This window comes from Athene cunicularia (assembly GCF_003259725.1).
Source record: "Athene cunicularia isolate RWA chromosome 3 unlocalized genomic scaffold, athCun1 chr3_part1, whole genome shotgun sequence".
Taxonomy (NCBI): domain Eukaryota; kingdom Metazoa; phylum Chordata; class Aves; order Strigiformes; family Strigidae; genus Athene; species Athene cunicularia.
This window is the reverse complement of record NW_020799097.1, coordinates 63,056,313-63,081,650: the sequence shown is the minus strand read 5'-3', so window position 1 is coordinate 63,081,650 and position 25,338 is coordinate 63,056,313. Positions and strand designations below refer to the sequence as shown.

The following is a 25,338-nucleotide window of genomic DNA, read 5'->3' as shown; positions in this document are numbered from 1 at the left end:
TGCCTTGAGCTGGTTCCCGGCTTCTGGGAGCCCGCCGCCGGGGCGGGGGGGGGCGCGGAATGGGCGGCCTGCCCCGTTGGGCCTCCACCCCGGCCCACCTGCGTTTGCAGTCTTTCCGCCCTCCCTGTGGGAGATGAGCCCGAGGGGATCGCCGTGCAGCACTGCTTATAGGAATATAATATCTCTCCGTTATCCTCGCGGGTATGACTCTAAGGAGGGAAACGGTGCTGGGGTGGGTGAAAGGATGCTGCTCGGTATTGGATCAGCCTTTACGCTCCTTAGAGGAACTTCCCTTCGGGCATGACTGCGGTTCAAGTGCTTGTGCCTGAAACGCTGCTCCCGCTTCCTTCCCTGCGCGTTAACTGTTTAGAAATGATCGCAGAAGCCGGTGAGGGGCTGGAGTGGGTTTGATGCGCCCTGCTGGAAGGGGCTATTTTATTCCCGTTGTTGATCGTACTGGAGTATATAACCCTTGCTGGATTTTGTCCTTTATTTCTAGTTCACTTTGTAAACTCCCTACTTTTCGCACTTAATTTTTTAAATGAAAATCAGAGTCTTGGTTTTTGTGTCATAGTGATCCTTTACCAAGTCAGTGCAACTTGTCACTTGTTTTATCTCCGAGATCAAAGTTTTACCTTAACAGTAGCGGTTAAATTTTACTACAGGAAGACCCGAGGGCATACAAAACAAAGGAGCTCTTGACACTGCAAGTAGTCACTGCTTGAGTAATGTTTGGTTTATTATAAATACATAAAAACGTCCCTTAGAATAGTTGTTCTCAGTGTGGGAAGGATTGATTAAAAAGCGTGGGGTTCCAGGAAAGTGCTGTCTAGCTGTTGTCTTTCTCCTGTTTCTCCTCTTGGATAATCTCATCGCTTTAGACAAAGTAGGGAGAATAAGACAGGGTAAAGGCTGTGGTTCCGAGACGTACTCCAAGCATGCAGCTTCTTGTGACGGAGAGGGTAGGAATTGCTTCCTCCCACTCCCTTTTGATGTTGAGTGACAGGCTGTGCTGAATGGCACGAAGAGGTTTAATGTGTTACATATATATCAGTACTTGGGGCGTGACTGCCTCCTGAGCACTGGCTCCATGACTTGAGCAAGGCTTTAGTGGGCCTGGCTGTATGAAGCAATTCAGCAGGTGGAGGCTGTGGCTGAGGGAATCTTTCTTGGAGGGAAATAGTATGCACTGTGAGAAAGGGCCTGTTGCCATTGGGGATGCAGAAAACTTGGAGTGGTTGTAGGAATTCGGAAAAGGTCAGCAGGGAGCTGTCGTTTGTCGTTTGGAGCTAGAGTGCAGGTATTTGTGTGGATTAGGTGTGGGCTGGTTGTCAAGGAGAGATTGTGGTGTAGGGGTTTGAGGAGTGCCAGAGAACATTTGGGGTTTGTTTACAAGTAGTGAAGATAGGTGAAGGAAACTACTGAAGAAATAAGTCTTGGGGTTACAACTGTATTCAGTTTATCTGTGGGAGAATTTTTCCCAAAGGTGGTCTGAAAAAGTGCATTGCTGTCTTGGCACTGGCCTCTGTGCAGCCTTGTGGTAAATGGGATCTGGGAGGTGATGTGGCTGAAAAGTCAGCTTTGTCTTCATCCAGAATAGTTTTCTTCTTGGATTAGTTCACTGCTCCAGCTCACCGAGCCCCTGTATGAATATCAGTCTTGAAACAGGTGAGGGAGGGAAGATAGCCTTTTTTCTGCAGTAGCATGCTCATAGAAGCCACAGTGTAAGGGCATATGGAAACTCAACACAAACAAAAAAATCAAGAATGGCTATCCAAAACAACGTGTATCCAAAAGCATGCTAATTCTTTTTCGTGTATTGACAAAATTTTTAGGAATAGTCACTTTGATTTCTGTGGTTTTTAGTTGGAGGAGAAACATGCTTTTGTTTGCCAATAGTATTACATAAAAGAACAGCTACCAATCATATGATAGTTTTGCAGGGCTGATCTTGCTGTTATTAAGATGCTGGTTTTTGTCTTAATTTGCAAATATTTTATATTGTTTTCTATAAAGAAATTAATGAATTAGGAAAAAAAGCTTTTTTGTTTTACTGTTCCAGGTGACTTTTCATGCTGTAATTCTTACGTGAGTCTGTTTTGTGTTTGTGGCTGTGCAGGTATTATAAAGATTAATATTATATAGCAACAATATAAAATATGGGGGAAATATGCATCCCAGCTCTTAATACATTCCAAGATAGTTAGGGCAAATTTTCTGTGGTATTTCAGTATTTGTGAGTATTTGTAGTCATTGATGGATCTGAGTGGCATGGGTTTACAGTCACTAATGAAATGCTTTCTGTTCTTATTTGTGATGTGCTGCTGTTAAATTTGTGGGCATTTAAAAAAAGGGGGGAGGGAGGGGGAGAGGTAAATAATGGATAAGAAAGCATGACAGATGTACAAGCGTTGAATACTGATGTTTTTCTTTACTGTCTCAATAAGACTGATGTTCTTTAATTCAGTGTGTTATGAGGCAATATTACAAATTCTGTGGGATTTCTTGAGACTATCCTATCCCCTTTTGTTTTGGCCTGGTTGTAGAATCTTAATTTCTTTTGAATCCTGAATCTCTGAATGAAAATGTGTTTTGGCAACGGCTTGTGAATTACTTTAACAAGATTTTGACTTAAATCTTTGTGACAGCTTTCAAGTAATGCTTCAAGTAATGCAAGAGAAGTGTAGAGTACTAAATAACTATAACTGAAGGATAGCTAAAATAATGAAGCTAAGAGGAAGCAGTGTTTTGCTAGTGTAAGTGGGGATAACTGTCCTAAAATGTCTTCAGAAACTTCCATGTGCTGTAGAACTTTTAAAATGGCTTAACTGATATGTTTGTGTACTCTGAGAAAGCTTTAACATCAGTGGTGTGGTAAAGAATCTTAAAAATAATTTTAAGTCATTGAAAAACAGTTTTCCATTTTTAAAATTTGAAACATAGCAAATGTTAAGTGACATTCCTCATTATTGTGTTGTTTGCAGTGGCATGAGCCAGATTCTGTTGTGTATCTTGTTTTTTGCTTGATGGTTACACTTGCTCTGGCTGAGACTGATTTAAGACGCCCAAAGATCCTGCTGTTAAGTTGTTAAAAAACTTATCTTGAATTTCTCTTTGGTAATAATGAATGTGACTCAGTATCTGACAGGTAGTGGAGTATCGGGTTTTTTTCAAATGTCTAGGTTTCTGTGTTAAGGTTTTGTTGTTTGGGTTTGGGGCGGCTGTGTGTGTGTTTTGTGTTTGTTTTTTTTTTTTTTTAAAGGTGCTTGCAAGCACTGTGAAAAAGCTTAACTTTCAAGTTGTTGCTGATGGCTTTGCCCATTTAGGGAAGCTTTGAAATTGCAGGGGCTACCAAAAGAAGCAGACCTGTCTGGCTGCTACCGCAGCTTCACTGTCTTGGCCCAAAAGTTTGTGGGGCTGTGTCATGAACCATATTGGAAAAATAATTTGTATTTAGACTACTCCAGGTGGTCCATACATTTTCTGATCTGATTCATTATGTGGCTGCAGAAATACTTGTGCTGGTATAAGGGAGAAGATCATCTGGAATGTGAGGAAACAAAGGATAGGAGAGATTGGACTGTTTCTTTAAACTAGCGGTGCCAGCTTATTCTGTTTAAGTACTGTGGAGCTGCAGCATCTTCCTTTGTAATATCTCCGTTTTTTAGCACAGGAGTGAAATGATTGAGAGCCAAGCATCTTTTCCCCTATTTAGGGTAGAAAGCAAGGGGAAAAGAAGCCTGAGTTGCAGAAAGAATATGGATTACAGCCCTAGTGTTTCAGGCATAGACCGTGTTCCTAGCAGTCATGGTCCTCTCTTAAAAGTGCTCGGTTTTAGTGATGACATCTTGTGTCACATTCTTAATATGCATCTTTGGCAGGCTCTGGGTCTCTTCTGAGACTAGTCTGGAGATGAACTTCGTGCACTGAAGTGAGACGAGGAGCTTGTCTTTTGATTTAGTGATGGATGTTGTGTAGCAACATAGGATGTTTAGCACCTCTTTTTCATTGCCCTTTACCACTCGACCTAACCTGCCGTGGTGTTGCCACTACAAACTGATAGTGAGCATGAGTCTACAGGAGGCAGCAACGGTATTTTGTAGTTGAGATGCTTTCAGAAGAATGTGTACTTTTTTTCACAAAAAAGCTTATAGCAGTTTACTGTTATGACGGTTTTCCTACATATTTCTGTATCTACCACTAGTCTTTTCTAAATCAGCTTTAATAGAGGTTAATCAAATTTTATAGACTTGCATATTATGAGAATATTTACACAGACAAACCTTTATTCAAAAAATAGCTATGTGGCCTTTTCACTTCTGAAGTATGAGCATTGTTTGGAAAAGGGGGGTTTGTGTGTCAACCTTCTATCTATTACAATTAAATGGAAACAAAAGCTGCAAATAGTTGAAGTTTTTTGGGAGAAGGGTAGCAAATATACTTTAGTTGTCAGGATTGGACATGGTATATCCAATGGCTGTTTCAAAAAAAAAGTGTGCTGCTTCTCACCTTGCCATTTACTAAAAAAGGTACCTAAAACTGTGCAGAAGTGACTGCCAGAGTTTGAGCTTTAGTAATTTAAGATCCTGTCTTCTGCCTAGAGTTTTTAAAGGTGAAGTAAATATCTTGTTCTATGTCCCCGGAATCTAAAGACATTATATATATATATATATCCATATATATATATATATATATATGGATTTTGTTTTGGATTTCAGCTAATGCTAACAGATTGTTTTTAGAAGTCAGAGATGATTTATTTATTGATTTAAAATCTTGGACTGAACTTCAACCATTTAGCTGAAGTTTGTATTACTTTTACTGTGCTAGACTTCCTGAATGCTGCCTTAACCGTTGCTAGCTAATATCATCTCACCTTTTGTCTAGACAAGATCTGAAATGGTCCAATACACTACTGTCCTCCTTCAGAGACTCATGCTTGCTCCTGATGAGAAGTAAAAACTTAATCTTATTAAAGCATATATTTTGTAGAAATTGGAAATATCTTGGTCACTACTAGTGAATGGTAAGTGGACTTCTGAAAGTGGTGTTTATGAACACAAGTGCTACATTACTTTTAGATGAAGAACACATTGAAAACATCTGTGAACAAGTGTGGAAGTGTCATTTAGGAGCAGTGGATGTCTTACAGCTTTGGCTTTAATGAATAATTTATTGAGATGCAGAATTTCTGGAAGATCCATCCTGTCTCTGTTGCATTGGGACAAAATTCTGAGTTGCTTGAGTGGAATTGCAAAGTTTGCTTAATGTTTAGTTAGACTACAAATGTATACATAGTTTTAAGGCTTTGAGGTAAAGGAAAGCTGAGGCCAGTGAAAAATTCATACTTTTGAAGCTGGTTTCATTATTACAATTATGCTTTGTTTCTTTATGCCTGTAAAAAACATTTTTGAAGGAGGAGATATTATTTAGGTAAACTCATACGATGCATTTTCATGTATGCATTTTAAACAAGAAGATATAACAGAGTAATGCTTCTATAAATGGTGCAGAAGAAACTTAAAGCTTTCGCTGTCCTAAAGCCTCATCCTAGTTTTTGGTTTTGTGTTGTTGTTGTTTTTTTCTTCTAGAAAAGATAGCTCTGATTAGGTGCAAAGTAGGTTAAAGTTCAGACTGGTCTAACAGTTTGCCACTGTCCTTTTTACTCCCTCCTGAATGCATGCTGTTCTTTCCCCCATAATTCAGCTTGGCACTTGTTTAGCCCTTCGTTAAACCAGTTTGATAACCTAGCCTTATGAAAGTGATTTCTGGGTATGAAATCATGCTCGTTGAAGGACCCAGAAAGGGTGTCTGGGCTGGTGTGAAGGTGAGGAGGCTGAAGGAGGAGTGATCATGTATGGAAGGGGAGTAGGATTTGCCCCTTGGCAGTGGCTAGCTCTTGAGCTGCTCCAGTCTTAATGTACGGACGGCTTCACTGAGTACAAATCTGCCATATCTTACGTGTTGTCTTCTCATGATAAACAGATTAATGTTTGAACCCATTTAAGTGAAAGGTATTACCTTCCCTTCAGTAAAAATTCATGTCTTTGACAGTCTTCTTTTCTGTTCTATAGGGAACAGTATTGTTGAAAGCACAAATAGAGAGTGTTGAAATAATTGCTTCATTGGCACCAACTAACAGTTTGAGGTAAGATTAACTTAATTCTGTTTTTAAATGTTCTGATCGAACCCAACCATTTAAAATGAGAATTGATTTTGTTTTTCTAAAATTTAGGCTTGCAATAAGATACAAAAATATATAAAAGTTTCTGAAATGAGTGTATCTTTTGTAAAGGTCAGCTATCATACAGTGTATATGTACTTGTCATACATAGAATGCAAATGTATAAAGTACTATTATTGAATACGGGGAAAATAAAATTTCCTTTAAGATGAGATTAGGTTGTATTATAAACGTACATCTGAAGATTGGTCTGAAAATTACTTATAATAGCAAAAAAACAGGGGTTTTTGTTACTCTTGCGAAAATGATATGCTTCATGTCTTTAAAAACTCTGAATTTATGTTGCCTATGAGTAGATGAGCATAAAAGATTTTAAGCCATCTTCTGTGAGTTTAATTGAACACAATGAATTAGAAACCATTGTCTGAGTATAGGTTATGTAAATTCGCTTTTTAATGGGAGGAGCCAATAAAAGGCAGGATTCAATATATTCTTGTCTGAGGTAAATAATTTTTTCTTAGTTAAATGGAATGTTAGTTTGTTTTGTGGTTTTTTTTTTTTTTTTTTTTTTTTTTTTTTTTTTTTTTTTTTCTGGGTTAGTTTCAGATGAGTTTACATTTCTTTGGGGCCATGCAAACTCTTGTGTTACTGTGGTGGGGAAAGTCATACGGGGCAGGAGGAACCAGTCTGTAGGGGAAAGGTTGGTCTGCTTTTTTTTTTTTTCAGGGGGTGGGGTGGGTATTTTACATGTGTCTGAAATGTCTGAAATTTTGTAAACTTTAAAATTAAGCTCTATTGCTGTTTATTTGTCTTTATATAATTGAAATATCACCCAGGTAACAAAGATTATATAAAATAGCTTGTGACAGAGTGCTTGTTGTGTTGAGCTTGTGTTTTCAATACAGTAATTTTAGGCTTCCCTGCTTGTTTGCAGTACAAAAGCTAAACATTTTTTTTTCCATTTTTGTTTTAATTATTATTAAATCATGATGATGGTAGGTATTGAACATACAAAGGCCTGAAAATGTGTAGTTATTCGTTCACAGTTTATGTTCAGGTTGTCTAATGTGATACTTTTTTTTTTTAAAGCTGGGCAGTTTCAAAAGAAAATGGTAATGGGTCAAAGCTTTTATTAAATTTGGGATTTTTAGCCACTGATCTGAAAAAGAAAAGGTGTGTATTTTTTGTGATTAGCACTAATTAATTATAAATATTTATTTTGACTGTACATAAGAAGAAATGCTAGTTTATTGTGAGTTTATTTTCTTTTAAGACTCACTGCTTCATAATCAATTGTAGTTTTCATACATTAATTTGGGATGAAGAATGTCGAATTCTGTTGCAAGCCATATTATTTAACTAGTTTTTAAGATCTTTAAGCTGGCCATGCATTTTACATGTAGTTTAAAAGGCAAAGTTAACCTAAAAAGATGCAGGGTCGGCATATTGACCGGTGGAAAATCGGATCAGAGTGATTAGCTTTAGTACATGTGGTTAAGAGAAATAATACCCTTGGCTCAACCAACAACTGCTGGACAGAATTCTTCAGGGCTTTTTCTTGCTTATGTAAAAGGTACATTGTAGGGGACTGTAAAGTCTTTCCAGAGAAGGATGGGTGCATTGGAAATGCAAGGATACTGTAAACACCACAAATAGCAAGAATTTTGTTTAAAATGTGTAATTGTCTAGATTTGTTATTTCTTGCCCTATCTTGCAGAAGTGTTTTTTTCTGTTACTTCTGATCACCTTTTATAGGATCAGTTTGCAATTAGATCTGGAGTATCTTTTACTGCTTACTGTTTCAGACAAATTGTGTGCACTGTAGATATGTTGAATTTTTTTAAATGTGGTTGAGCTTTTAATTTACTAATAAATGTACTCATATTGTCTTCAAGGTTCTTTTGTTTAGGAAATGCTATTCCTCTTTCTAATATGCTAGTTTTAGTGTATAAAAATTGTGTTCATTTATATGGACTCTAAATAGTTGCTTCCTTTTTCCCCCCCATCCCCTCACTGCTTTTCCTTTTGGGAAGGAGTACACCTACTGGGAAAAATGGGTCGATCTAACTCTAGATCCCATTCTTCGAGATCAAAGTCCAGATCTCAGTCCAGCTCTAGGTCAAGATCCAGATCACATTCTAGAAAAAAGAGATACAGGTAAATTGATGTCTTACTGCATGAAAAGTTGGTTTAGTATATTAGTTTTTATTTGGAAATTATTTTTCAATTGTATGATACTGTGACAAAAGTGAGCCATGTTAGTCATTAGGTAAATTCTGCTTTGGAAGTAATTTCTGTTACTTTGATTGTTGAATACTTGTTTTTTCTTCTTTTCCCGTATCTCGAGATAATTTCAGAATGCTAATGTTGTTCTGTGATTTGTGGCTTGTTTGGTTCTCCACTCCCCCTTCACATGTTTTCTTTGTCCAGTCTCTTTCCCTGTGATTTGTTCTGTGTTCCTCATGCACCTTTTCAGATCTGGAGTATCTTAATGCTTCAGCAGATGAGCTTTGCTGTATCTTGTCTTCTTAGTTGCCTCCAGCCTTTTCCTCATCTTTCCTGATAGTGGACATTACCATCTCCAATAAAAAAAGTGGCTGAATTGAATGTTTACTGCTTCATCAGCTGCTGTCCACAGGCTGGCATATTAAACTGGGGGACCATGTAACTTTGAGTTCCAGGCTGTGAACCGTGGTGGCTGAGGAGCTGAATGCCATGCTCCAGAGTGGTGATATGTTAATGTCTAATAAAATGACAGGGCAGGCCCCTGAAGCTGGTCTTAATCATGTGATGCTGAAGTCTGAGTTTCACAGGCCATAGAAGTATAGACATGTTTATTATAATCCTTCGAGAAAGAAGTAATAAAAAAAATATAGATTCTAGAAGTTACTTTAAGACTGTTAGTCTGCTTCCTTTATCGTTCTGACTGCATTTGAAAAAAAACTAGCATTTAGTGTCAAGGCTTGCTTTTTTGTTTGGTTTTGGGTTTTTTTGGTTCCAACTGTCAAATGTTAATGTTTGCTTTTTAATTTTAGTTCTAGGTCTCGGTCAAGGACATATTCACGATCTCGCAGCAGGGATCGTGTTTATTCTAGAGATTATCGCAGAGATTACAGAAATAATAGAGGAATGAGACGTCCCTATGGTTACAGAGGAAGAGGTAGAGGGTATTATCAAGGAGGAGGTGGTAGATACCATCGTGGAGGTTATAGGCCTGTCTGGAACCGAAGACACTCCCGAAGCCCTAGGCGTGGCCGTTCACGTTCCAGAAGTCCAAAACGAAGGTCTGTGTCTTCCCAGAGGTCCCGGAGCAGATCTCGTCGATCTTACAGATCTTCGCGGTCCCCAAGGTCCTCTTCATCTCGTTCTTCATCCCCATACAGCAAATCACCTGTCTCTTCCAAAAGACGTGCGTCTCTGGAAAAGCAGGCAAAGAAAACTGAAGGGGCTCCTTTGCAAGATAGCCCCTTGAAAAATAAGTCACAAGATGAACAGAAAGATACATTTGAACATGACCCATCAGAGTCTCTTGACGATTTTAACAAATCATCAGCAGCTTCTGGCGACATTTGGCCTGGCCTTTCAGCGTATGATAACAGTCCAAGGTCACCCCATAGTCCTTCTATTGCCACCCCACCTAGTCAGAGTTCATCTTGCTCTGATGCCCCTTTGCTTAGCACAGCTCACTCAGCAAAGGACACACCTCAACATTCCCATTCCATTCAGCATAGTCCCGAGAGGTCTGGCTCTGGTTCTCTTGGAAATGGTTCTAGTCGTTACAGTCCTTCTCAGAATAGCCCATTGCATCATATCCCTTCGAGAAGAAGCCCTGCAAAGACAATCCCATCACAGAGCGCTCCCCGTGAGGAGGCTCGAGTGCGGTCGTTTTATCCTGAGGGTGGCGAACAGGAAACTGCAAAAGGTGGAAAGTTTATGAAAAGGTAAGAATTAAATTATAAGCCTAATGTTGCCTCTTAAATTGCTGTCCATTATAGAGTTGTGACAAAATCATTATCGTGCCCCGGAAAATGCAATATGGAATAATACAGAGTAGATACTTCTAATTTTGCTTGGTTGGAATTGACCTTGAAGCATATGCCTTTTCCTCCTAAGATGCTTCAAGTGCTTGGCTGTTGGCTAGTGGAGATAGAGATGTGTACCCTTGAGGAAAGATAAGTTTGTGCTTTTCCTTTATGGTGTATTTCCTTATACTCCATTTTACTGTTTAAAAAAAAAAATCTTAATTGGAATACCGCATCAGACTTGCTTGTTTGATAGTGAATTCTGTTCAGGTACTTTAAAATTTTAATGCTTCGTGTGATTTGAAATGCAAATTTTCTGGGAGTCTAAATATGCAGATGTTATACAATGATTTCTTTGTTAACATAAACAGCATTGATTGCTAATTGTGTGGTGCAATGTAATGAATTACTTAGGAAAGAGGGTAGGTATTAATATTCTTGGAACATGGTTCTGTTGATGTGAAGGACAACATACTTGAATGTATTTTCCAATTAAAGTAAAATTCTTCAGTGTTCTCTTAAAATGTTTCATATAGTAGTAATTTTTAAAGAAGTTATAAAAAATCTTGCTGACACTAGACTGTTCCTATCTAATGTGACTTGTACTTCAGTGGATTTCTTATAAAATATAGAACAAAACTGTGACTATGCTATATAGGATTGACTGTAGGCTTTTAAATGAATTTGTCCAGTTAGTGATTTATTATGTAAAACCACACTGCTTAGAAGATCAAAAATATGACTTCCCCTGTGTTAGATGTATTAGAGTTGGTGAATGTAATAGGACCTGTGTGAAAATAGTATGTACATAAGGCAGTGGCTGAAATAATTAATTGGTAAGTGTGTTTCTTTGTTTGAGAGCTGCCTTCTAAAGGTTCCCTGCTCGTACACGATAGTGAATGCATTAAGCCTGTGTCAGATTTTGGAATTCTCTTAGGAAAGTATGGGATCTTGTAAATAATTTTTTATGGTATTCCTTTTAACTTTTTCACTAAAAGAAGTACAAAAATGAACTGCAGTCTGAATTATCAAATTTCGTGTGAATTTGATGGAAAAAATGACTGGTGTAAGAAAATGTGAAACTGGGTACCAATTATGAACGAACAACCAAACCACTAGTGCATAAACTCAAGCAGAGAATTTCTACGTGTTCTACAGAAAGGCACTATATTTTTCCGATGCCTCCAGTAGTACATAAATGACACTGAGTACAGTGTTAATGGTCTGCGAAGTGTTGCATGCTAAAGTTGAATTGCCTAGAGGAATGTGTTTTCTTCTTGGTGTGGGATTGACACAAAAGAGGAATGCAAGTGAACTGGAATGAATGCAATCCAGAGTTACCAGTCTCTTCTTTACTATCCACAGGTACACAGATGAAGAGTCTAGAGTATACCTGCTTGATAGGGGTAATACCAGGGAGAAGGAGGCCCAGAAGGAGAGAGGATCAGAAAAAGGGAGGACAGAGGGAGAAAGGGAATGGGAGGAACAGGAAACTTTAGATTTTTTCGTTGATAAAGAGACTGGGAAAGAAAAGTTTAATGACTCTGAAGGGGAGGACACAGAGGAGACAGAGGATTACAGACAGTTCAGAAAGTCTGTCCTGGCAGATCAGGGTAAAAATTTTCCTACTGCATCTCACCGGAATGCTGAGGAGGAAGGAACCAAATACAAATCTAAAATATCAATCAAGGGCAATAGAGAGAGCGATGGATTTAGAGATGAGAAAAGTTATAAGCTTAAAGAGACTGGCTATGTAGTGGAAAGGCCTAGTGCAACAAAAGATAAGCACAAGGAAGAAGACAAAAGTTCTGAGAGACTAATGATGAAGAAAGAAACTCAGTCACCTGAGCAGGTAAAGTCTGAAAAGCTCAAAGAACTCTTTGATTACAGTCCCCCTCTACACAAGAATCTGGATGCGAGAGAAAAATCCACCTTCAGAGAGGAGAGCCCACTTAGGATCAAAATGATAGCCAGTGACTCCCATCGTCCTGAAGTTAAACTCAAAATGGCACCGGTACCTCTTGATGATTCCAATAGGTAAATTATTCCACTTTACATTGTGGTTCTCCACCTGCTTGTAGTGTCATTCATCTTTATTTAAACTAGTGGTTTCTTTTTGTGTGTCTTTTTTTTGTTTTGTTTTTTTGTTTTTGTTGTTGTTGATGCATTTTAGACCTGCTTCCTTGACTAAAGACAGGCTGCTTGCTAGCACACTTGTCCATTCCGTCAAGAAGGAGCAAGAGTTCCGATCCATCTTTGACCACATTAAGTTGCCACAGGCCAGCAAAAGCACGTCAGAGTCATTTATTCAGCACATTGTCTCGTTGGTTCATCATGTCAAAGGTATGTATGCATTTTATCCTACCAAATACACGTCTGTACCAAATACACATCTGACAACTTAATTTCAGCCTGTTTGCTATCTGTAGTACAGGAAGATTTCAGCCCTCATTTTAATGTTGATTTAGTTAGACTTTCTTCCTTTTGAGCTCCACATAAAAATAATTAGAAGAATAATAGCCACAGAAGCTGGTATAAAAAAGCCCCAAGCAGTCTAGAGCATAATAGCATTTATACTATGTTACAGGATAAATTTTTGAGCCTAAGTAGCTTATAAAGTTTGAATTCTTGCAGTGTAGTGTAAACATACTATGTCATTCAATCTTTTCTTGCTTAGTTTTATTTTAATGGTATTAACATACAATTTAATTTTAAAGTGGTGCAGTGTGAGTTGACAGGTGTCTTTTGAACTGTAAATACAGTGGCATTTCATTTGGAGCACCTTAGAGGTCATTTACAGGTTCTTATTGAAGGCTTTTTTTGTCTTAATAAGATTAAAGAAAAATTGTGCTCTAAATGGTACTATAATACACAGATACTTAATTTAATTCCTATTTGACAGTATTTTAAGTGCTAGAGCCAGGAATTTCACTTTCAGGAACTTGGCAGTGGCTATATAAATCTCCATTAAGTGAATTGCATACTAATTGTTTTCTTTTTTTTTTAACATAATTTCTTTAATTTAACAGCAGTGGCTGTTGCTTACGATAAACACACAAAAACCCCCAACCAACCACCACCACCAAAAACCCCACCAAAACCCAAACCCAGACCATCAAAGCAGATGTGAACCTAAATGAAATATATGTTCTGTCAAAGTTTTCTGATGGGAAAAATAGGTAATTCCTTAAAATCCAGTGAGGATATCTGGAGAGTCCTTTAGATGCTTTTTTCCATAGCATTTTATGTCACTGGGCTAGTTTTGTTCTTGTGTTTAATATAGTGAGCTAATATGGAAGAATTTGCTGGTGAAAATAATTTTGCTCTATCATCATACAAAGGGGGAATGTGAAAATGTTTAATTAGATGAGCACTTTCAGTGGTGCATCTGTAAGCATTGTTTTTCAGTATGCTTTAGCTTCTAAAATTGCAAAGATTTTCATGCCAGAAGTATGTGCTAAGGTTCTGTTAAAAGTCTCATTTTATTGGCAAAATTCAGATTGCTAAGGCCAAATGTTTTCCTGCATTTTTAATTACTTATAAAGAAGCAAGTAATAGTCAACAAGAATAATTATGATAATGTATTGAATACTTATTGGGACACCTGTGTAGAGTATAATGATTCATTGTGAAAATAACTGTTTTATTGGTATGTAAAGTGATCTAAGGCTCAGTCCAATAAGAACTTTTGTAAGTTTTTGCTTATATGGTACCTATGTAGGCTGTAGGTGAACTAGTATTCCTGAAACTCACATGTTGATCACAGAATAGTCTGTTTTTCTGTAAATTTTTGTATGTTAAAGAAATATCTGGTAAATGTAAGAACTTAACAGCCTATCTGGTCAAGTTATTAGAAAATGTACAGTTACAGTTGTTTTTGAAAGCAGAATCTCTAAGTTTCAAATTTACTGTGGTCTGTGATCAGATTTTAGTAACTCTTTTGACAAATTGAAGTTATGTTCATTATTGGTGTGATGCGACCAGTCTGAACAGCTCTTTATTAATGTAGAGCTGAAAATGCCCAGTGATGTTTTCTTTTTCATTGTAACTAGGTCCTGGAATGTGTTTTGAAATGGCAAAATCCATGTTACAAAAGTAAAATAGCTGTTGAAAGATACAGATGCCAAACAGGCAAAGTTGAACCTTCTGTCTTCCTGGCAAAAATGGCATAAAAACAGAGTTGCTAGCTCAAATTCCTGTGTTTGATGGAATTATGATTGAGGCACTACCCTTGTAGTGGCCGTTTCAAGTTTTAATGGTTGGTTATGAGACAAATACTGGATGCCGGGCGGTAAGTTGATACAGATGTATGTTGACCTGTTAAGCGGATAGCTTGCTTCATATGTAACATTTCATAGCTCATGACTTTATGTATTTCTATATTACATTTAAACACATTTGTTGAGCTGGTTTAAAAACTGAGTTTTGCTGTTGCTAATTTAACTGTCTCTGAAAGAAAGAGAAAATTTGTCAGAGAAGTTGTCAAGTTTGCCAAGATGCCAGATGCTTAAGTGAATTTATTTATATATAGGTGTGTTAATTGTCTTGAATTGTTTATCATCACAACTTCAAATCAAGAAATTGTATTCCTTTAAGAAATTACTTGTTAGGTCATTCATGTAGTTATTGAAGCATATGTTACTTAAGTGTTTTCACTGAATTAACTCTTAAGTTAAAGATGAGGTGAATAGTAAGATGTACTTATTGCAAGTATTCATGACTCAAAGTAACTTCATTTTCTCTACGGGCAAAGTATAAAATAACTGTTAAGAAATTGCTTCCTTTCTCTTTCACGAGAGGAAAATGTCATTGAAAATGAGCAAGTCTAATCAGTAAATGATGCTTGAGTTAGATGTAAGACAGTCATGGCATAGTTATAAGTAGACTTGCTGTGATGCTGTGCACTGTTACGTTGTTTGGGTTACGGAATATGTAAAAATAGGGAAAACACCACATTACTTATCCTGATAGATTTATTGAAAATACAGTATTTTTTGCCTGTTACTTGCCTTTGTCAGGAGTAAAATACCTGTCAGTTGAATTAAACTAATGAAACAGTGTTTTTCTATTGTAACCAACAGAGCAATACTTCAAGTCAGCTGGAATGACCCTAAATGAAAGATTCACTGCATATCAAAAAGCTACTGAAGAACACTGCACACGGCAAAAGAGTCCAGAAATACATAGGTATATGTTAACTGCATATGTAGATGCTTTGTGTTTCAAATAATGTCTGCTAATATTTCTTTTGAGAACCCAAAATACCTTTTCTGATCTGTATGGAGTAATTTGTCAATTTCTGTGTAAATACAAAATACTAAAAAAGCCCACCAAAATACCTTTCTGTAAAAGAGAACTCATCTGAGCCAAGTCTGGCTTCATCTGTGGTTTTGTAGCAGATGTCTTCTCTACCTCTGTATCTCATTTAGAATATATTTACTTTTCTCACATGCAGTGCTCAAATATTGAGGGGCATATGTTTTGAAGATGAAAAGAAGCCCTGTACATGCATCTTTATTCTTCAGTGTGAAATGTTCCATCTCATGCTACTTTAGTGTTTTTGTGTGTGTTAATTTACATCATTTTTTTTGAAAAATCTGAGAGCCTGAAAGGTAAGAGGGTAGACATGCAGACGTAGTTTCTGGTAATTTGCTACAGTTTTATGATGCATTGTACTATATTTGTGTTGCATGTGAGGATATGTTATCTCCATATTCAGTATCCAACTCTACAAGTTTTCTTAACTGTTTTGTATTTTTGACTTTACAGCCAACTGTCATATTCTTGATGATTTCTTGGGGAGGGTGTGGGGGGGTGCATATTCAACTGGCTGCATATGTTTTGAAATTAAATATTTTTTGTATCTTCAAAGCTGTACAAAATGTGAAAAATCAAACTGCCTGTTTTCTGAATTTGTGTTTTTAGCGTACTTCACACAGAACAGAACCAAGGTTTTTAATTTTAAGTCTGCTTCTGTATTCTGATGGTGGGGCTTTATGAGCGAAAAGGTTGTTCTGCTGCAAAAATGCCTTATTTCTCAGTTTTCTGTTGAAATGTCTGAGGCCATTAACAGTCACATACACATATGGCAAGACACTGCTTTTATTTTACATTTAGGAGGATTGACATCTCTCCAAGTACCCTGAGGAAGCATACCCGTTTAGCAGGTGAAGAGAGAGTCTTTAAAGAAGAAGGTCAAAAAGTAGGTTCTAAGTAAACATCCTATCTGCATTTCTAAACTTAATTTATTGTGTTTCTCTTTAAATCTGAATTTCAACTTCGTATTTGTGTATCCAAATGCAAAAAAAAATGGTGTTATCTCTGGAGTACTTGCATTTAGAACAGGTTGGTTTTGGTTTTTTTTCCCCTTCAAGTAAAACATGTCGCCAAAAAGCCAGTTTATGTAGCTTGATTTTGCTGTGTTGATAATGTGGTATATAAGGTCAAGTCTTCTCCTACCTTTCCTTTTTTCTTGGACATTTCTTGTAAGTTTTGTTGATGCTAAGCTGCCCAAGGACAAAGAACAGAAGGGGTAAAAAAAAAAAACAAAAACGCAAGTGGTCAGTGAGTAGTATGGTTGAATTGCAAAGGTCCTTGTGCTCTGTTAAAAACAATTTGCCAGAAGAAATTAATACTTAAACATCCTCCCAAACCATGTATAATGGTCTATCTGCATCAAAAAATGGATATCCCATTGGCTTGATGGGAATGCTTGTCTGAAACTGAAATTCTTAGCTGTTTATTTTCTAGATCTAGCTGTTGCATGTAGAGGGTGTTCACTTGAAGTCAATTTGTGTGCTGAAGAGTTTGTTGAAAAATACATAAATTCTTTTTGCTTTTTTGGAAACTGATGCATAACTTTTTCATTCAGACTGTCTTCTGGATGGTTTATTTCAAAATTTTGTTCCAAAATATATATTTGTTTACAGGGAGATAAAAAATTAAGGTGCGATTCTGCTGATCTTCGGCATGACATTGACCGACGTAGGAAAGAGCGAAGTAAAGAGCGAGGAGACTCAAAGGGTTCCAGGGAATCCAGTGGGTCAAGAAAGCAGGAGAAAACTCCAAAAGATTACAAGGATTACAAATCTTACAAAGATGACAGGTAAATATTTGAAGTCCTTGTATAGGTTTTTAGCTTCTAATTAGCCTTTTGTAATTGTAAGCTTAATTGCTTTCAATTTTCAATGTATAATGGAACATTTAAATTTAAACAATTAAAATTATTTGTTTTACAGCAAATATGTATTATCTGTCTTTTACACGGCTTATGGTGGATGAGGACAAAAACTTTGGAATAGCAAGCTAACACTGAAAAAAAAAATGACAAATTAATCTGTCCTATTATCCAGGCTACATCAGGAGGTTGGACTTCAATGCAGTACATTTCTATAAACAGTTTGTGTAAGAACTTTGGTTCGTTATGCTTGATTCCGCACTTTTTCAACTCATAACACCCAGAGTATGAGAATCTTACTGATACTTAGGTTTTAACATGGGTGAGAAGGGGAATTTTTATTTTTTTCTAAAGCCAGTGGGCTGTTCTTAAGAAAAAAATGTTAGCATATCTCAGTGGATACTGTAGCAGTGGTAAGAGTTACTTCAGGTATGACCTTCCTTTGACTAGAATTTTAAAATCTTGTAAAATCGGGTCAAATTAGTACCACTATGGGGTTACTAAAAGTCTTGCTGTAGGAATTTGTTTTTTCCTGCTTTGTACTGGATATACAATGAATACTTATGCTTCCTGTCTCCCATTTACTTCCTGACTTTGGTATCCACATTATCTTCCACTGGCTAATTCTGTACAGACATCTACATAGGGATGCCCACACCATATCTTCTGAACAGTATGCAAACTGAACTATGTAAAGTTACTGTAAAACTTTGCTGTGAGGGTTTTCTTCCCTTCAACTTCTGTTTTATTGCCTCAGAAGAAAGGCAGATTTTAAAAGTAACAGAATTTCTTCATGGCATCAAAACCCAGAAAACCTGTATTTGCAGTTTGCAGACTGCTGCTTTCCAACTCGCTAGTAGTAACATACATTTAGTGTATTTAAATGTGTAAGAGGAGGCTGGAAAGTGGAACTATATTTCACCTTAACATCTGAAATATGTAACATGTATGTGACTTTTTAACCAGACGGGGGATAGTTTTTCATAAAATATAAAGAGACCCTTTTAGTATAGCATGTTATAGATTACCTAGTACTTTTAAAATAGCACACAGTGTATCTTTTTATTTTTCAGTAAACAAAAAAGAGATCAAGACCGTGCTCGGTCCTCTCCATCTTCCTCCCCATCTTCTTCCTCATCCAGTTCTCGAGAAGAAAAGGATTGCAAGAAAGAGAGGGATGAAGAGTTCAAAACCCACCATGAACAGAAAGAATACTCTGGTTTTGGAGGAGTCAGCAGGCCAAGAGGCACTTTTGTAAGTTGCTCTCTTCTTCCCCCAAGTTAGGAACATTTCACCAATAGTAATAGTATAACAAATAAAATGAGGAAATGTTGCAGTGAATGATGTTAGGCTAGACTTCTTTCATAGCAGTGATTCTCAATATGTCATGTACCAAACCTGAAAAGTTTTCTTCCCCTGCACTGCCCAATAGCAGTTAATTGGTGTAACATGCACTAGCATGCTATTGGAGACCCTAGCGTAAGAGTGGGGAAAACGATTTCTTGCTTATTCCTTGCTCTTTTGTAATTGTGGTGTTTCGTAACAGGATATGAATATTTGCCTTTCTGTAAAGATTAAATCTTGTGATCTGTAACCTCTTAACTCCCTGCAGCTTCTGTTTTTCCTTGTCATTTTCAGTTTGGTTTTGCCCTTCTGATGCCTGCAACTTGTTAAATAGAGAAGGGCACATAATAACATATATCAATCTTGAAACAGCTGTATTGAGGAGAGGAGATGGTATACTTGTTTTTCAGTGTTTCTTTGGCCTGGACTAGCCACAGTGAGCATCAAAGCTCATTCATTAATTTAGCTCTGGAATGTGTTTTAGCATTGTGATTTGGAAAGTGACACATTGACCACTGTAGTCTTCAGAAAAACCTTAAAGTTAAAAATGCCATATTAATGATATTACTGATAATTAATTGGGAAATGTAGAAGCATTAGGAAAGACTAGGAATCAATAAAGGAGGCCTTGAAAAGACTTTAAAACCAAAACAAAAAAACCCTAAACCACAAAACAAAACACAGAAAAAAAGCAACCAAAACAAAACACAGGAAAAAAAAAAAGCAAGTTACATGTTTGGGTGGAGAAAAATTGTCAAATAGAATTACATAAGGGATAGGAGTAATTTCATACTTTCACAGTAATTCCTTTATGTAGCCTGTAATTAAGACTAAATAATGCTAAAAGGCATTGTTTGGTATAAATGTAAAAGAAATTTTGAACCACGTGTGAGGGTGTCTGAAATGCATGTGAGGTGTGCAACACTTAAGGTTTGAATCTTCTATCTCAAAAACAGTACCTATGTAGAAGAAAATTCAGTGTTCAAAATGTCTAATGCTGACAATGCATAATTTTTTCCTTTCTTGTTATTTTTTTAAATTACTAAGGAAGATCTATATAGCATAAATGCGTAAATTCTTGAATGGTGTAGGCATCAAATATGGCAATATCAGCTGTATAAGGTAGTGGCACCAAGTTAAACAAAAGTAGAGCTTAATACCCCCTCACCTCTCAAAGAAAATCAGTCGAAGAAAATTTATTAGTAGAAGCCTTACTGCTTTATAAAACCAGATTGTACATATTGCAAAAGAGATGCTGCTTTTCGTAAAACTTAGGTAGATGTGAATTGTAAATTTAATAGACTTCTAGTAATTTAACTGCTGGTGACTGCCAGTTGTGACTTACGCACTAATAACTGGTTAATGTTCTTTAAGGACGTACATGGTCACACACAGGCTTATTGAATAAACCGCTTGTGAACAGGAGAATCCAAATAAGCCAACCTGTTGACTCAAATACTGTTTTTAGGGCTACAGTATGGATAGTATTGAAACATACAGACTGGCTAGTGTAGGAATGTTTTTGTAATTTAGGTTAATAGTGGCTGCATTTCAGTAAATACTGCTTTGTTTTTGGGGTAAATAAAATGTTTTGGTTGTGAATCCTCCTCAAAGCACAAAGCCTTGATACACTGGGAGAGCATAGCTTGCTGGTTAGGGGAGACTTCAGTGTATGCTAAGCCAATTTCATGTTAAATCAGCAATGACTTTTCACTAGCACTTGCTGATAGGCTATGATGTTTAATTCTAGACTTCTTCTACAGAAACATAATGAATAGTTTTGAAGTAGGAACACAGAAGTAAGTAGAATCTTTTAATGACACCATCATTGATATCGAGCTCTTAAAGATTCTGGGTGTAACAGTTCTTTTTAAAAGTTGACTATTTTCTATAGAAAACGTAGTTATGTCATTTTTGTGATGGTCTTTACAGTAAGTAAGCCCATAAAGATAACATCATAATGGATTTTACCTCCTGTATTTCTTTGCCTGAAAGATGGTCTCATAGTGGGAGAGTGCTGGTACGGTGTTGAGGAAAGCTCTAGATATTTTTCTTAAAGGGAATCTGATCATAGGACCTAATACCAGGAAATCATGATTTCCCCCCCCATCCTGACATAATTTTATCTCTATCTACATCCTTTTTTCCCCCCACTGTGATACTGCTTTATTGTGTCCTAATTTTGTAAAAGTTTCAAAGCTATTGGAGATAAAGTATGTAGTATTTCCTTTCTTGTATGTTTTTTTTAGGTGATTGTCACTTTACAAGTGATTCTCCAACCAATTATTTTTTTTTTTTTCCTTTTTTTTTTTTTTTTCCTTCAGTGATTAGATAAATCTTATGAACATTTTATGGATTGTTTTTTAGCCTGATTTCAGAGTAGTTTAAAAAATGTCCAGCATAAATTCTGCATTAGAAGTGTTGAGGCTCTGTGGAATTAAGTGTGCATAATACTTGAAGTTAATTATAACTTTTTTCATCTATACTTAAGTAACATACATATTTTTAACAAATTAATTTCCAGTCGTGTTTTTGTACAGTTAGTCTGAAGACCCAGTTCTCTGGTTTTAACTAGGCTGTTACAGAAACGGTGTTCTGTAGTAACCACAGGTTTTAGCAGTCTTATCTTCCCGACCTAACATTTCTTCTCCCCTTGAATGGGTGATATAAACTCTTATTTAATGTTTTCTGCAAGTTAAAAATTTACATGCTGAGGAAACTGTATATTACTATGTAGTGTATTCTGAAGTATTTTCTTTATTGCTGAAGAGACTTTTTAGCCTAACATATTAAAATTCTGTAAATTCATTATAAAGGATATTTAAGACACTTTTTCACTTGAAGCATAGCTGCTCTGTACAGTATATACTATTGATTTTTCTGAGTGAAGAATTTACTCATCTGAAATTTAATTTGGCCTAAAGTACATTCCTGAATCTCAGTTCAAAATGTTTGAGTAACACAAAGTGGATATACTTATTTGAAAACTGCATTGTTTGTATGTATTTTTAGAATCACTTTCTCATAACTGATACAACTGACTCCGTAAATGACCTTTCTTTTCCTTCTGACAGTTTTCTCCCTCTTTCAGTCTAGTTTTTCTGCTTGTTTTTGTTTGTGAACAGCTTCAGAAGCTTCTTCTGACCTTTTGTTGCAACGCTGTGGTTTACTAGCAGTCAAATGAAATTTCTTGGTGATTGTGGGTGAATTTATGCCAAGAACTCAAATGTGTTTCAATTAAGTTTCATAGAATCATTATTTCAAAGTGAATGCTTGAATATATTACTTAAGGTAATATGTGAATTTGAAAATGGTTTTACACTTGCAGATACTGTAATTAATCATAGAAAGAGCATTTTTTCAGTAATAGAGAACTTGAACTCTTCTTTGTGGTTTTATGTAAATGGATTAAATGACATCTTGGTTAATCAGTTTCGAATTAGGGGCAGAGGAAGAGCCAGAGGAGTCTTTGCTGGAACAAATACTGGTCCCAGCAACTCAAATACTACTTTTCAGAAGAGACCGAAGGAAGAGGAATGGGATCCTGAATATACCCCAAAAAGCAAGAAATACTTCTTGGTGGGTGTGGAGAACTAAATATTTTATGCATGCTTGGTTTTTTTTTTTTCAAAACTTTCTACAAGCGTAGAAGTAGCATGCATGTATGGACAGGGAGTTCAGTTACATAATTATGAGAGTATCGAGGTGGTTGTAGTCCCTGGTTCTGCTTTTTGTGCGTCTTTCCACAGCAGGCTGGCAGTAACTGGGGCCTGCCATGGAATTAATCTCAAACTTTCATCAGTGATTGGGAAAGAAGGCAGACTCAGACTAAAATGATTTTTTTTAAAAAAAATGTAAACCAAAAAGACTTGTGCTGTGTTTTCCTGGATTTCATTTGAGCTTTGTCTTAGATTTGTCTAAAAGTCTGTGAAAGTGGAAGATCAGGGAAAGCTGACAGTATCTCTTATTAGCAGTCCTTCTGTTTCTAGTTGAGTAGTGTGATGGTCATAAGAAAATCACCTTAGTTTTGATGCTTTTTTTCTATCTGGATTATGAAAGGAGAACTGTTGATGTAACCACCCAGTAAGTAGTGTAGCATACTGAATATGCAGACTTTATTCCAGTTGATCTCCTTAGCAATGCAAACCTCTAAGGACATAGTTTCACCATGGAAAAATGCTAAGTAGTAAAGATTAGACATTCTCCTGTAGCATTGTAGTTTGTCACAAGTACGTGTTGTGGTTTAACCCCAGCCAGCAACTAAGCTCCATGCAGCTACTCACTCTCTCCTCCCCCCTCCCAGTAGGATGGGGAGGAGAATCGGGGGGGGGAAGTAAAAATCTTGGGTTGAGATAAGAACAGTTTAATAACTAAAATAAAGCATAACAATAATAAAATGTAATAGAATTATAATGAAAAGGAATCTAATTTTAAAAAGAGAAATAAAACCCAAGACAAGTGATGCACAATGAAATTTATCACCACCTGCTGAACAATGCTCGAGCAGCGATTCATTCACTGCAGCTAGCCCCTCCCCTGGTTTATATACTAAGCATGACATCCTACAGTACGGAATATCCCTTTGGCTAGTTCGGGTCAGCTCTCCTGGCCAGGCTCCTTCCCAGCTTCTTGTGCACCTCCTTGCTGGCAGAGCATGGGAAACTGAAAAATCCTTACCTTAGTTGTTGCAAAGTATCCTAAACCGTCAGTATGTTATCAACATTATTGTCACAATCCAAAACACAGCACTGCACCAGCTACTAGGAATAAAATTTAACTCTATCCCAGATAACAGGTAATCCAAGAAATAATGCAGTCACAATTTGTATGTTTGTACAAGGAGTTCTCTGTCTTTCCACACATATATAAATTTCTCTGATCTATAAACATAGAAAGGGATGTGATAATCTTTTAATTAAGAAATTCTGTGATAGCTAGAACAAATAATGGTAGCTATTGTACTTTTTTCTTATCTCTAAAAATGTTCTTCAATTTAAAAAAAAAAAAGGCCTTTAACTTCTTATAATACATAATTGCTAATAAACTGCTCTACAGAGGTGTGGTATGTGTTTAGTAGTTCAGATTCCTTTCCAAATCACAAGTAAAAAAGCATGTTGAAGCAAGTGTACCTCACTCTTCTAAATATAAACCATTTTTATATTACGTAATTGTCTGTAATGTTCATGCAGTGCATAAAATGATTGTCAGGAGACTTACCAAACTATGTAAAGCTATATTTGGTAGTAAGATGGCAAACTTCAAGCTAATTAACCAGAGAAACTCAGCTGTCATTTGTTAATGTCAGGTTTAAACTTAATTTGCCCTATGTTGCGCAGGTGAAGCAGGGTTTCTGAAAACTGTGTTCAATTACCTTTCCTTCATAAGTATAAAGAACTATCCATGACAGAGGTCAAAACTAGTTGAGTAGTTTAGTTCTTCTGACTGCAGATAAGTGACAGATAATTGATTTGTTACAAACATTTGAATAGACCCACAGCTAATAAGGGCTCTTAAAACAATTTCACTGTTGTGATTTTAGTTGCAGCATGATCAATTCTAAGGATATACTTCATAATGTATTCTATAAATTACAACCTGAACTGTTAAAATTTTCTTAATTTTTTTCTATAAATACAGAGTACTAATATTTAAGGGGTACATTTAAGAGGTGTTCTAACCTCGTTCCCTGTCTGGTATTATTGTAGCATGATGACAGAGATGACGGTGTGGATTACTGGGCCAAAAGAGGAAGAGGCCGTGGTACTTTCCAGCGTGGCAGAGGGCGTTTTAACTTCAAAAAGTCAGGTAGCAGTCCGAAGTGGACACATGACAAATATCAAGGGGATGGGATTGTGGAAGATGAAGAAGAAACGATTGAGAATAATGAAGAAAAGGACAGACGCAAAGAGGAAAAGGTAAGCAGTTTAGTGTTTAGACAGTTTATCTTTCAGTATCTCAAGTAATTGCATGGGTGTGGGAGGGGATCACTATAAAAGGTTTGGTTTTTAACAGTTTACAACAAGACTGTTTTCTTTCTTTCCACAGGAATAACCCTGGAAGAAAGTTGTAGCTGAAAGAGCAGCTCTTGCACCACCCACCCAACATTTTTAATATGTTTTTTTGTTGTCAAATGAATGTAAGCATTTTACTTAAATTTTACTGTTGGAAAGTAGTTTAGAGGGATTGTTTTTGTTTTAAGCCTTTAGAAAAAAAAAAATCTTGATATAGTAAACTATGTTAATGATCGTACAGGTAGAAAGTAAAATATTTGTAACAACTTTTAAGAAATTTTACTGTTTGTTATATGCAGTGTAATTCTGCTTTGTCCAAATATATGGTCAAGTACAACTCTAAAAGTTTTGATTCTCCCCTATGTCTGTGTTTTATTCTGAAGTAAACTTACAGCTCTGCACACCTGAAATCTTGGAGCAGCATTTTTTATAAATTGATTACTACTTTTGTGTTGCCTTTTTATAAGAAGTTTATTCAAGGGTAGTTATCCTGTTGTAGTGTAAGTACAAACAGTTGTACAAAATGCTGATGATATGTTAGTTCATGAGAATCACATTTATATAGTGTCAGTGATAAACCTGGATGCTTATTCTACCATG

At 36.5% G+C, this 25,338-nt stretch overlaps 1 protein-coding gene across 6 annotated transcripts in view; it reads left to right on the top strand.

Moving 5' to 3' along the window:
* Positions 1 to 25,338, top strand: part of BCLAF1 (BCL2 associated transcription factor 1) — a 26,067-nt gene extending 729 nt beyond the window's left edge. The window contains exons 2-14 of one of the 6 annotated variants that reach the window (XM_026844227.1): positions 4,888 to 5,026; positions 6,075 to 6,148; positions 8,218 to 8,341; positions 9,220 to 10,125; positions 11,572 to 12,243; positions 12,380 to 12,549; positions 15,288 to 15,393; positions 16,324 to 16,408; positions 17,136 to 17,311; positions 18,457 to 18,637; positions 22,160 to 22,306; positions 24,433 to 24,642; positions 24,773 to 25,338. In XM_026844227.1, the coding sequence (XP_026700028.1) occupies positions 8,238 to 8,341; positions 9,220 to 10,125; positions 11,572 to 12,243; positions 12,380 to 12,549; positions 15,288 to 15,393; positions 16,324 to 16,408; positions 17,136 to 17,311; positions 18,457 to 18,637; positions 22,160 to 22,306; positions 24,433 to 24,642; positions 24,773 to 24,778 (2,763 nt within the window). In that variant the 5' untranslated portion in view covers positions 4,888 to 5,026; positions 6,075 to 6,148; positions 8,218 to 8,237 and the 3' untranslated portion in view covers positions 24,779 to 25,338. Of the gene's footprint in view, positions 1 to 4,887; positions 5,027 to 6,074; positions 6,149 to 7,324; positions 7,358 to 8,217; positions 8,342 to 9,219; positions 10,126 to 11,571; positions 12,244 to 12,379; positions 12,550 to 15,287; positions 15,394 to 16,323; positions 16,409 to 17,135; positions 17,312 to 17,444; positions 17,520 to 18,456; positions 18,638 to 22,159; positions 22,307 to 24,432; positions 24,643 to 24,772 lie in introns of those variants that run through there. The other 5 variants (XM_026844231.1, XM_026844226.1, XM_026844228.1 and 2 more) reach the window with 5 other exon arrangements.